This window comes from Balaenoptera acutorostrata, chromosome 18, assembly GCF_949987535.1.
Source record: "Balaenoptera acutorostrata chromosome 18, mBalAcu1.1, whole genome shotgun sequence".
NCBI classification, from domain to species: Eukaryota; Metazoa; Chordata; class Mammalia; order Artiodactyla; family Balaenopteridae; genus Balaenoptera; species Balaenoptera acutorostrata.
Window position 1 is genome coordinate 80,597,622 of NC_080081.1, and position 13,989 is coordinate 80,611,610.

Below are 13,989 nucleotides of genomic sequence, written 5' to 3' on the forward strand. Positions count from 1 at the left end.
CAATTCCTCATCAGCAAGTCTGAGATCCAAGAAGTTTGAAAATCTAGCTTTTTGTGCTTGTGACAAAAGCCGAGCTAAGCCATGCAAAGCTTTCTGTGGCCGCACACCGCTCACCCCGTCACTATCGATACCTGATTTATTGCTGAGGAGATACCGATTACAGGGTGTTGCCCCGAGCCCACTGAGGGTCCTATGTAACCTACAAGCACACATATTTTTGAAAAAGAAAATTCTGAATTCTAAACCCCCAAGAATTTCTGCTAAGGGACTACAGTATACTTACAGTCGTATAAACAGAGACAAAAAAGCCACTGAAGCCTGGTGCTGTACACTATTGCCATCTGCTGACGGCAGTTTAGAAGTACAAATACGTAATCAAAATGGAAACGTTTCATCTTGCTCATAGGGTTATGAGCAGCACACCGGTGACCTAAAAAAATTTGAGATTCTATTTTTTTCAAAAGCAATTGCTATGAAATAAATCCTCAGTGGCTGAAGTTCTTTTAAATTTCTATAATGTACTGGACCTCGTATGTTCCATCCACATCACATAAACTAGAAGCTGAATTATCTTAATTCAATGTGGTTTCATACTTTTCAGTATTATCTCTAACTCATGCTCTAGCGACCCCTTTGGGTGCTATTACAAGTTAGTCTGAAAGCCAGAGGTGAGGACTGATGCCACCAAAATGGAACCATTAAAATAACCAGAAATTGCTCCACTGACCATTTCTTACAGAGCCATAAGCAATGTCAAGGTTACAGGAATCTAAATAAACCACAGGTAGTGCTACTTCTATGAAAACTACTCTAGACCATAATAGCCTTTTAGGGTATTTCTGAGTGTCCACAATCTTCTCTGTTTTAAACTATTATGGATACATTCCCTATGTGTTCCCTAGGAGTTAAATAACCATACAAGTGTATCTTGTTTACCCTCATAATTGTAACCTTTGGAACACTGCTGTCTTAATCTTTTATTTTCTCTCCCTCCCTAACTACCATGGTTGGTAGTAGCTCTTTAGCACAGGGGAAATATGAAACAAAGATCTGTTGTTTAGATTTTGGGATAGTGAATTTTCATGTGCTGAGTTTACCTCTGAGGAGTTATCCAACAATACAATGACCTCCGTTGGTAAACCCACAGGATCTGTGGACCCCGTCTGGTTCTACTCCTAATACATACTTTATTTACAGATTAAATCTTAGTTTCTCTTTGGTTCTTTTTTCTCCAAAGGTCTAAATTCATGGATTGTTTAACTCAGTAATTAATTAGAACATTATATGTCCAGATATTAAGAACAACTTTCTCTTGTCCAGTTCATTATAAGGCAGGGGATCACAGCAACTTATTTGGGGTACCCCTCTAAGTAAATACCCTCTAGGTATTTTGGGGTACCTAGATTCTAAGTAAAGAGGGAAAAAAAAGTACAAATTGAGACAGCATTTTAAGTGTTTCTACTCTCAGATCCAGACTGACACAATTAACCTGTTCTGGTCATCAATTTCTAAATTTATAAGATTTTGTTAAGTGGTGTCATTTTCAAGCATGATATACCCAGAAACGACAAAAAAAGTACTTAATACAGGAAAACAACATTAACAATGGTCTATTCCTAAGAACATAGTAGAATGGAATACCTAAAACCCAAAGAACTTCTCTAAAAATGAGTAAGGGGCTTATTAAGGGGGAAAATTCAACAGTATTGTAATTTAGTTAAAGAAATTTATTCTTTAAAAACATTTTCATGCACACTTTCATGACTGCATTGTTTGAGGGGGTAAGGAGATGATCCCACAGGCAGTGTCCACTCAGAACGTAAGTGATATGCGTATAACAATACATTTTGGAAATAACTGGCAAAATAAAAGTGTAAATTTTCATAGTGATTTAAGACTGCAAGACATTTAAGATCTCAGATTAAATGGACCGATATTAGAGTAGAACAGACCAAAACTGTGCAATGTTATCACTTCTGCGTTACTGTGACCCTTAACACGGTGCACTCATAACCACCTCAACCACAAAGCACAGTCGCCCAGGACAGAGGGAAACCCCATCAGAAAACAGTGACAGAAGTCTGAACGCACAGCACAACACGCACCCTCTCCCTACCTCGGCGTGTGCAATCCACTGGTAACAACTCCCCGCAGTAGGAGAGAAAGAAACATGAACTACTATTCAAACAAGAAGTATTTTTATGGCCAAAAGAAGAGTTGAGCTTCTTGCCTAGAAAAGTCCTTTAATATCTTACATTACCCAATACAGTTAAAAGTCTTAAAAAAAAAAAAGGCAAAGTGTTCAATTTTGCATGGGAAATTCAGTTTTCTCAATATGGATAAAAACTTTTTCATTTGATTCATTTTAAATGGCAAAATCTTCAGAACAGAAAAATATAGCATCTCCAACAGACATCTAAAGGCAACAATATTATATTTACAGGATGCCGTCATCAGAAATCACTAAGAAGCAGAAAGAAACTATCGTTTCACTAACCCTTTTCTCAGCAGTCATCCAGGACCACACAAACTAAGGAGATCCCGGAACTAACGAAACATATTCTAGATGAAGCAAGTTTCACGGAACAAACAATTCTCATAAAATAGTAGTATTTTTTTCTTTCCCCCCCTGAGAGTCAAGTTAACCAATCCTTGGATTGCAATCAGGACAAAGACAAGAGCTCTAAATCCTTAATCATATCAATATCAAAACTATGTAGACACTTCTGTTTAGAAAAGCCAAAATGTACAATAAAGGAAATGAAAATAGCAAGACAAGGTGCTATTAATAGTGGGATCATAGCAGAAATGTAGGGTATTTGGTAAAATATACATTAAGTGACATTTGGGGAAAACTTTATTGCTCTTGATGGAATGGAATATAGCACCAGTTCAAAGAATAAAAGATGGTTAGGATTAATCACCTTTAATCAACAATATGCGTTTATATGAAAAGTGCTTAAAGCAATAGTTCTGGAAAAAGGTGAGGATGAGAAATTTTTTGTATTAATATATTTTAAATATGTTAACTACTTCATTAAACAGACAACAAGCAATCTATACCTATTTAAGTGTATCAGATTTGCTACTGTCAGTCTGATTATCAAATCCAGAAATACAAAATCAATTAAGGGACAGAAACGTTATTCAAACTTATAAAACAAGTTAGAACATTATAAAGTAATTTTTATGCCAAAAATATTTGTTAATTATTGCTTAAATATACAGCTGATTACACTCGTGAAATTTTCCAAATCATAAATGAGAAGATTTCTTCTGAATGCTAACATTTATCCCAAGGAAGAGAGAAATATTTAGGGGATGTGTAGATATTGCTTAACCACTGTGGAAAATAGCCCAATTTCCCCCAAACAGTTTTAATAATGAACATCACTGTGGTGACTGAGGAACTGGAAACAAGACTACACGATCACACTCAAGCTCTATGAAGTCAGCCAAAGGATTTCTTCACGATAACTGCAGCTGGCACTTTCTCGGTCTTTAGAAGGTAGGATTTTATGTAAACTTCTTGTTCTAAAAGAAAAGGTCTGAATGGATAAATCGCTAAGCAGAAGTACAAAGTTTTTTTAATGCAATCTTCTGTAAGAAGTAATTAAAATGTAAAAGCCAAACAATCTAACATCGAATGTAATTCCCTTCGAGATACACTTTATCCATCAGTCTGAACCGTCAGTCACTGCCCTGCTAACCCTCATAGTGAAACGGGTGCTATCTTACTTAAACTAGCTCAACTTTCCGTAACAACAGTCTCAGGAGTGGCATTCTTAAATACCCAGCGTGTGCATCAGTCATAGTTGAGGGCAGGCACAAGAATCCTCCTCAAGTTGGTGAAACTGTGGAGTACCACCCGGGGATGGAAGCGTGACCTGTATCCTCGAGGGGAGAGGAAAACCAAACGCTTATAAATGAAGGGGATTTGGGATGCTTAGTGTTGACACAGAAAACAGAATTTTATATTTTCATCGTTTTTGCAAAGAAAATGTCTCCATGACCATGTTATCAACATCATTCTTTATATATGTGTGTGTGTATACACATATGTACATATACACACACATATATATAAGCATATATACATAATTATTATTGTTTGGGGTGATGCAGAAAGCCACAAATGAGAAAAGGACACTAAGGTTTTAATAAGGGGAACAAAAAGTTCTGTTCACCAGTATAGATTCACATTACAGTACACCAGTATCGACAGCATTTTCTTGTCTATTTTTGGTACAGAAGATGGTATCTCTCTACATAACCTGGTAAGGCTTCAGTAACTAAAGCATAAAACAAACAAACAAAACCCCCGCAAAAAACAAAACAAAAAACCCAGCCTATTAGTTTACAGTTTATTTTAAAAATTCTGAAAGACACTGCAAGTTCTAAACGTTTAGTAGGTGCTCCCCACACACAACCATCTCGTCAAGAACCCAGCAGAAGAGCCCCCTTTCCAGGAAGCTCTGCAACAGCAGAGCTGTGCAACATGGGTGTTTCTTACTACAAGAAAAACTATACGTGGCACATTCTCATCCATATCTTGTAATGTAAAAAGTTACAAACATACCTAAGCAAATAAATAAGAATAAAAAAAAGAATTTGAATGTACTTGTAAGTATCCTAAAACCACTACATAGAATAATGGCAACTTTCACTCACAGATTATTTACAAGGTAATACCCAGTGTGGGTACACTGCTACAAAACAGAACAGAAGGAGTAAACTTGAAATGTTTTCCATAGTAAAGATCTAGCAGCATGACTATCTAATGCTGTTTTCTCCCGATTGCTTCTAAAACGTTCCTTTTTACTCTGTGTCTTCGTCCAGTTCATAATTGTCTTTATCATAAATATCTTTTACTAAAAGAACCCGTACGAGCATATTTTCCAAGGTGTTTCGGTCCAGCGAAGCAGACGTGTACCAGACAGGGCTGTCTGCAGAGCTAGAGCGTTCTGGTTGCAAATAGAAAACATCCATTCTCTGATTAAGATTCTGTGGACTTCAGGAGAAAGGAGAAAGTCCATGTCACAGTATGTACACGAAATTCCTCACAACTTCCTTCTTTTCTTTCAAGAATAATTCTGCTACCATTAACCACATTACATGGGCAGACCACATGCATAATTACCTACATTAAATATTCTATCACTGAGATATTCTGAAAGTTAATTTCTACAATAAAAGGTTATTTTCCCACTATAATTTAAATTCTGTATTTCACTGAATCCAAGACACCATCGATAGAAACATTATTTTTAATCATTATTTTAATATTGCCATTAAACAAGTAAAGCACTGCCAATTATAATTTCAAGATGCATCAATTGTAACAGGCATCCCAGTTTCAGAGACAGTATAAAATGTGAGAAATGTGTCTTAGAATTGATGAAATATGGTAGCACATAAAATAAAAATACTTAACAACGTTACACAAAAGAAATAATTTTTAAAATAAGATAATACTGAGATAGGAATTTCCAACTAATAAATAGTTACTACCATTGGAAGATCCAGATACTGGTGCAGGGCCACCCAAAACTATCGTCAGAAATATTAATTATTAAAAATAATCATCCTATAGGTGACATTACTGCTTTTATGGTTCTTGAGAGTTAACCTGGAGAAAATTTATAAAAACAATTTATAAAACTGTTTACATAAGAAAATACATTCTGAGTTCATGCTTGCCTTTTAAAAATTACAGAGTGCATACTTAAAATAATGAACAAGCATAAAATAATTTGTGGTCTCTAAAAATTTCACTGGTTTAAAATATTTTAAACGCCTGTCGGTACCCGCGGGGGAAAGCAGTGGTGCAGCTGGAACGCACAGGGCCCTGAGAAGACGCCGCGCCCTGCGGACACCTCAGGGATCTCCCTCCAGAACTGAGGGCTCGCCTCTCTCCACCTTCTCACCAGGGCGTCACCGGGACCCAGGCCCAGCAGGACTGCTCTCTGCTCGCCACAGCAGAGCTGGCTGCAACAGAGACACCACAGCCCAAAAAGCCTAAGACATGTACTGTCTGACCCTCTACAACAGCAGTCATTTCGTTAGTAGAGAGCGATTTCTTAACATGTGCTTAAAACATGAAGTATAAGCTGGGTATTTTATAATAACAGGACTAAAAACGTTATAACTGAAAGGACTTCATAAGTGAGAAAAGAGAGAAATCTAAAAAAAAGGACCAAGGAAAAAAACGTCACCTCTTGGTAGTGATAAATTCACAGCAACTAACTGTTACTACCATTTAAAAAAAATCAAATGTCATTAACACTTACCTTTTAGACAAGTAGCATTCAAACATTTTCACAGGACATCTAGAAGGATTGGCTGTATTTTCAATTTGTTCAAATACTGGCTCATCATCTTCATGTTTTCTTTTTCCAGTAGTAATTTTATCTTAAGAAATAAAAATTACATAAACTTTCTAAGACCAACCTTGAACAAAGGTGACACCATTCACTCTGATCACCCCCAGTATCTCTTACACCAAAGAATGGGACCAGGTGTACTTCAGAGCTCTAAACCGTGGCTTCTGGTAATTCCTAATTTTCAGACAACATAGGTTGTCTTATCTTATGAAAATGACAGTCCTTAGGTTCTTAACAAGTGACCCAGGTGGTCTTTAGTAAGGCAAGAAGTGGCAGTCCCTGCCACAGACAATGCCAAAATGAAAACCTGTTACACTACCTTCGTTATCTGTTCCACATAAGGAAGACACTTGGTATCGAAGACATGCTTTGTTTTCCATTGTTAAAGGGTTTTTTTTCCAATGCCTAAACACAGTGCCAAAGGAAAGCCTTAAGTGCTGTTCCACTGTTTTCAGGCCAAAATACTTAGTGTTAAAGTAGAACAGGGTATTCAGAAGAGCTACTGGAGAGTGTGATCCTAGCTGTTTTATCCTCCAGAGATAATCTTCTTCAACTCGAGAAAATATCGACCCTTAAACAGAGAGAAAGATTTTTAAAGAATTACAATAGACAGTTTTCACGTAACCAGCTAGAAACAGGTAAAAGTTAACTCAAGAACAAACCTATTCCAATCCTCCATTCGCTCCAGATCAACTGGAATGAATTTCAGAATCACCTATGCTGCTCTGAAACAACACAGAGCCAGGAAACACAACAGACTACACAACTAGCACCCCTGGGGTCAGGCCTGGAGTCTGCTCCTGGTCTTCCAGAGGACAAGCAGACCATGGTCAGAAGGGAAGTTTAAATCTGTAGAAATCCTGAAAAAAAATAGCTGATTTCCATTCAAACAAGTTTTCTTTATGCATCTAAAACAGAGGTTTCTAAGAGAAATTTACATCAGAATCTCAACTGGAGGGCTTAAGAAATGAACATCCAGTTTCTTACTCCAGAGAAAGTGGGTCACATTTATTACAAAGTTCTTCATAAACACTAGCTATCAACCACATTCATTTCTAATTCAACAAAAGACGAGCTGATGCGTCCATGAATAAGTACTCTCTCATTTAAATTATTTCCTAATTATCTTTAGTACACTTTCTATAAACACAGAAAATCCCAGCAGCAAGTCGGTAACATTTTATTTAAAGGAGCATTACCATCTGGAAGTATGCTTGGTTGCCAACTTCGGAGTATTTTATTCATTTCTTGCTCAAATGTCTGGAATCCTGGATCAATAAATATGTTGTCTTTTCGATTACTACCATACAAGTACTACCAAAAAAAACAAAAAACAAAAAAAAAACTTTAAGGATTTAAAATTTACATAAGATTTATATGAGCTAATTACAGACCACTTACACTCTATTTCCTAAGGAAAAAATAAACGTCTTACATCTTTGTCTTTATTAGCATACTAATAAGAGATTATTGCCTTTATCTATATATCTGGAAATCAAAGAAACATAAGTTACCAATTAATCTGTTGCTTAAAAAACTCAAAGCTGAAAGACACAGGCAAGAGCTCAGAACGTGAGAACTGGATGAGCATCTTCAGCCCGTCAGATACAAACAGCGCACGTGGCTCCAATGCTCAGCACACAGTCCGCGGACACGAAGGGTGAGGACAGGGCGGGAGGGTTTCTGCGCGTGAAGCCTCTCCCAGCAGCCTGTGAGCTTGATGCTTTTCCCCTTGTTTCCTCTCTATGCCCCACTCTCCTTGAGTTCGGGCAAATTTATGAATCTTACAACTTACTATGACAAACCTTAACAGTGAGGGTTGCTAAAGAATGACTTAAACACCAAAGTTTGCAAAGTCCATCTCCAGTGGGTAAAAATAATGTACAAGTAAACTGTGTGACAACAGCACAAAGAACGGGAGGTGGTAACTGGGATTACAGGGCTTGAGGTTATCACATGTGAGACAGGGCAAGAAGATTTGAAGGTATATAATGATTAACTGAAGATGCACATTGCAAACCCACTAAAAATAATTTAACAGGCATAAATAATAAACCAATGATGGAGATAAATGTAATCACAGGAAAATAATTCAAAAGAAAGCAGAAAAAGACAAAAACAAAAAAACCCCACAAAGAACAGATACAGTGCCCCCATCATCCACAGTTTCACTTTCTGTGGTTTCAGTTACCCACAGTCAACCAAAGTCCAAAACTATTAAATGAAAGATGACAGAAATAAACAATTCATAAATTTTAATTGCAGGCCATTCTGAGAAGCCATGATGAAATCTCGCGACGTCATGTCATCCCGCCCGGAGGGACGTGAACCACCCTTGGTCCGGCGCGTCCCGCCCATCAGCCACCTGGTGGCCATCTGGGTTGTCAGATCCACTGCAGGGTCGCAGGGCTTGTGCTCAAGTGACCCTTACTTTACATAATTATGGCCCCAAAGCAGGAGGAGTGAAGCTGGCAATTCGGACACGCCAGAGAGAGGACGCACAGTGCTTCCTTTGAGTGAAAAGGTGACAGTTCTGGACTTAATCAGGAAAGAAAAAAATCGGATGCTGAGGTTGCTGAGATCCACGGTAAGAACGAATCTTCTATCTGTGATGTCGTAAAGCAGGAAAAAAATTCAGACTAGTTTTGCTGTCACACCTCAAACTATAAAAGCTACAGCCACAGAGGGTGGTCAGTGCTTAGTTAAGATGGAAAAGGTGTTAAATTTGTACAATAAGGTTTCTGAGAGAGAGAGAGAGAGACACCACATTCACATAACTTTTATCACAGCATATTATGATAATTATTCTATTCTGTTATTAATTATTGTTGTTAATCTCTTACTGTGCCTAATTTACAAATCAAAACTGTATCACAAGTAGGTGTGTAGAGGCCAGTGTAGTATACACAGGCTTCAGCCCTCCAGTGGGGATCCTGAAGTATCCCCTGTAGATAAGGGGGGTCAACTGTATAACAAGCACAAACAAGCAGGGTTTTCAATCCAGTGATTAATTACATTAAACGTAAAAGGTCTAAACCGGGGTCTGCACTACAGTCCTGAAGGCTGGCCCGCTGCCTATTTACAAATACAACCAAGTTTTCTTAAAACAGAGTGCACGCGCCCAGGCTGCTTTCCACAGATTGAGTATGGCCTACAGAGCGTTAAAATGTTTACCAGCCGGTTCTTTAAATAAAAAATTTTGTTGGTTGAAACACACCAAGACAAATATTATCAGACTGGATTAAAAATTTTTTTAATTTGAAAAACAAGGCCGGGACTTCCCTGGTGACACAGTGGTTAAGAATCCGTCTGCCAGTGCAGGGGACACAGGTTTGCGCCCCGGTCCAGGAAGATCCCACATGCCGCGGAGCCACTAAGCCCATGCGCCACAACTACTGAGCCTGCGCTCTACAGCCCACAAGCCACAACTACTGAGTCCGTGTGCCACAACTACTGAGCCCACGCGCCGTGCTCCATAGCAAGAGAAGCCACCGCAATGAGAAGCCCGTGCACTGCAACGAAGACCCAATGCAGCCAAAAAAAATAAAAGGTAAATAAAAAACAAGGCCCAACAATATGCTGCCTAAAAGGCAACTACTTTATAGCTGGAGACACAGCAAGTGGAAAGTAAAAGGATGAAGAATATAAACCACGTGTACGCTAACCAGCAACTAGGCCAGAGCACCATCATCTGAGTTGACCTACCGTTACTCCCGCTAGTCAGAAGGAAGATTAGAAATAAAAGCACCAGCTCGTCAGAACAATTACATAAGACCTTGCGGCGGGGGAGAGGGGGGTGCATACTGTTTATAAAACAAAAGGAATGCTCATCACTGACTGAATTCACTGAGCTCTGACCCAGACGTCTTCAGGGGCTGACACCAACGACTGGGAAGCAGACGGAAGGAAAGACACCAAAGCGTGTAACACGGTTCCCTGTCCTTGGGGACAAAGCTTCCGTGTCTTTTGCCACGTTCATAAAGAAACGGAGATGCACGCACATCTAGCCAAGCGCGATGGGGTGGGAGGACCCAGGGGAACGGGTGCCCACCACCCATTCTGGGTAAACGTGGCGTGAAGGACGCGCACACAGATGTAAACCAGTGTGTGAAAGGCTGACCGGGACTGTGGGGCTCACGCAGCCCCTTCTTTCTTCCTCCGACATTTCCACATTATGTGACCTTCTGGCGACAGCCACCACCCCTTACACCATCGGAAGGACAGGATTAGCTACTGCATCTGTGAGGGAGGAAAGAGGCTGGCCCACCCTCACTTCTCAACACACCACCTGCCCCACACGTCCACAGGGCTTGGAGAGGAAGCCATGCTGCTTTTGTTGTCAGCCGGGGACGGAATGAGTAAACGCATCACACAGAAAAAGACGCACATTCTTCCAGAACAGCTTCTACCTCTGTATGCATCCTTCAAGTACCAACAAACAGCAATGATTTCTGGAAACTATCTTTTAGACATCTTAACACCACAGTGAGTTTGAAGATTATTTTTAAAGCTGGTTATAGATACCATACACTCTTACAAACAATTAAATCAAGCCTGTGAAAATCTGTCCAGTGATGAGAAGAGTAAAACAACTGGTTTTCCAATTGTGGTAAAAATACACAGAACATAAAATTTACCACCTTGACCTTTTTTTTTTTTTATAAACTTTTCGGCTGCGCCGCACGGCATGTGGGATCCTAGTTCCCCGACCAGGGATTGAACCTGAGCCCCCTGCATTGGAAGCACAGAGTCCCAACCACTGGACCCCCAGGGAAGTCCCCATCTTGACCATTTTTAAGAGTACTGTTCCAGTAGTAAAAATTTATTTCGAGGAAACATAAAGAACCTATTTTAAAAAGAAAGGAAATTCTGACGTGTGCTACAACATGGATGAACTTCAGGACATTATGCTGATTTCACTTACATGTGGTACCTGGGAGAGTCAAACTCACAGAAACAGAAAGAAGAAGGGTGGGTGCCAGGGGCAGCGGGGGAGTAGGGGATGAGGAGTTAGTATTTAATGGGGACAAAGTCTCAGTTTTGCAAGATGAAGAGGGTTATGAAGATGGACGGTGGTGATGTTTCCACAAGATTATCATTGTACTTTTATACCATAGAACCGTACATTTAAAAATAGTTAAGATGGTAAATTTTGTTATATGTATTTTACCACAATTAAAAAATTGGAAAAAAATGAACCTACTTGAAGACATAATTTATAATCATTAATATTACAATCCATTTAGCTTTCAAACCTCTAATGGTATTTGAAGTTCTAATATGTAAATATTTTGCTACTGCAAAATATGTGATGGTCTCTGAATACACAGTAATTTAGAGCTATGTGTTATTCCCCACCACTGCTTAGATAATCTTAGGCAAATTTCTATCCTGAAGAGGGAAAGTGAAATACAAATTAAGACAATTCTAGTTTTCTCCAGTGATTTATTTCAGCACCTACTACCTGTTAGCAGCATAATATTTAATTTTAGGCCTATAAACAAAACTCTACATAAGAATATTTCCTCCTATCATTTACCATATTTACAAATACATAGGATGTAAAGCTAGGACCTTTTCTGACCTCCGGGCTCAAACCTGTACGATCTGTTCAAAACTAAAAGTCATTATCTAAAGTGGATCTTCATGTTTATTATGGGAAATGTATTCATTCAAGATTCACAGACATGTGGTTGAAGTTTACCTAAAACCCCTAAAAAATGAAATCTTTTATAAGATGATTCCAAAGAACTAATGAATACTTACACTATTTAACAAGTTAGAAACAGATCAGAGATGAAACAGACCTATTTGCAGAGAGAAGTCATTTATCTGTTTACATGTATATCAACACAGATCTATATATACATATATACACCATGCCTCAGAATGTTAATTCATTTATTCGCAATTGTAAGGTGGGGATGAAATCAACCTGATTATCATATATACACATGGTAACAAACAGACACATCATTAGTCCTGTTACAAAAGATGCATGAGCTTCGAGGGGTCCGTTACTAACTCTGTTTTTCACCTAAGTTCTTTTTGGTTTTGGTACACAGTTTTGGAGAACCTGAAGTTCACTTTTAGGGACATAGCACATTATAGCAGAAACACCTGTATACAAAGTAGCTAAGAAAACCCTTTAGGGCTTCCCTGGTGGCGCAGTGGTTGAGAGTCTGCCTGCTAATGCAGGGGACACGGGTTCGAGCCCTGGTCTGGGAAGATCCCACATGCCGCGGAGCAGCTGGGCCCGTGAGCCACAATTGCTGAGCCTGCGCGTCTGGAGCCTGTGCCCCGCGACGGGAGGGGCCGCGATAGAGAGAGGCCCGCGCACCGCGATGAAGAGCGGTCCCCGCACCGCGATGAAGAGTGGCCCCCGCTTGCCGCAACTGGAGAAAGCCCTCGCACGAACCGAAGACCCAACACAGCCAAAAATAAATAAATAAATAAATAAATAAATAAATAAGAAAATCCTTTAAAAAAAAAAAAAAAAGAAAACCCTTTATAATACCCCAGTATTTTCGAATAAATTACTTTTGCCTTTCTTGGTAAGCCAATAAACCCGGATGTTCCGTAATATTCTTGAAGCAAAACACTTTTTTCTCCAAGAACCTACCACAACAACCTTTCTTAACAACGTTATATTCAAAAGTAACCATGAAATCACTCACCTCTTGAATCCCGAGACAAAGATAATAGATGCTGTCAGGTGCATAATTCTCCCCATTTGGCCTTCGGATCTCTTTGACAAAATGGGCCAAGCCATAGTCAAGCTCAGCCGTGGTGTGACAGAGTAGATCCTCTTTTAACTTTACTGACTTAGCTAAAAAGAAATAAAATTTAAAATAATAATTATTATTTACTGTCTTAAGATTAAGAAACTTTCTGAAATCACTTTATTCTGTGTAGGAATTTAAAGGTAAAATAACAGCTACATTTAAATGTAAAATATTTTAAGCTACATTCATGCTTTTTAAAATCAAAGGCAGTTAATAACAAAAACCTTGATTTTATTTATTTTTTTTCAAGGAAAAACTTTTTTTATAATGTACAGTACATGTAGCTTCATGGTAATTAATGATTCACTTGAGTACCTTCTGGATTTTCACATACTATGGGTATTCTAATTTCAGTCAACATTAAGCCTTTACTGTGGATGAAGGAATGTTCTAAATTTACGTGTATTTTCTAATGTAATTCTCATGACGACCCTACAAGGTGGGTACTGTTACCCCCCCCTTTGGAGCTGGGGAACTGAGATGCCAATACGTGAGGGAGCCCTGGCAGTCTGACTCTAGCACCTTAATAAGGCCATACTTCCTACCCTCTTTGTGGTGCCGTGGACTGGTCCATCCACAGTAAAGAGTCTGGCCTGATGCAAAGGGCTCTATCTGCTTAGAGCAAACTTTCTTCTTTACCCACAATCATCATAATCATCAACTTCAGTAAGGAAACAAGGTTTGTTTGAGTTGTACTGACCAGCAAGCAAGAGCTCCATGAACCGACATTACCGTAAGGACTTCATTTGTGCAACACGGCGTGTGCCCGTGTGTGTGTGTGCACACGCGCGCGCAAGCTCGCTCATGCACATAAACGGATG

General features: G+C 39.0%; 1 protein-coding gene across 4 annotated transcripts in view; it reads right to left on the bottom strand.

Moving 5' to 3' along the window:
• ZMYM2 (zinc finger MYM-type containing 2) overlaps positions 1-13,989 on the bottom strand; it is a 101,535-nt gene that overhangs the window by 7,556 nt on the left and 79,990 nt on the right. For 2 of the 4 annotated variants that reach the window (XM_057532535.1, XM_057532537.1), the window contains 5 exons: positions 13,061-13,212; positions 7,583-7,697; positions 6,703-6,954; positions 6,291-6,411; positions 2,224-5,011 (listed from right to left, as the gene is read on the bottom strand). In XM_057532535.1, coding sequence (XP_057388518.1) covers positions 4,819-5,011; positions 6,291-6,411; positions 6,703-6,954; positions 7,583-7,697; positions 13,061-13,212 — 833 coding nt within the window. In that variant the 3' untranslated portion in view covers positions 2,224-4,818. Of the gene's footprint in view, positions 1-2,223; positions 5,012-6,290; positions 6,412-6,702; positions 6,955-7,582; positions 7,698-13,060; positions 13,213-13,989 lie in introns of those variants that run through there. The other 2 variants (XR_009005860.1, XM_057532536.1) reach the window with 1 other exon arrangement.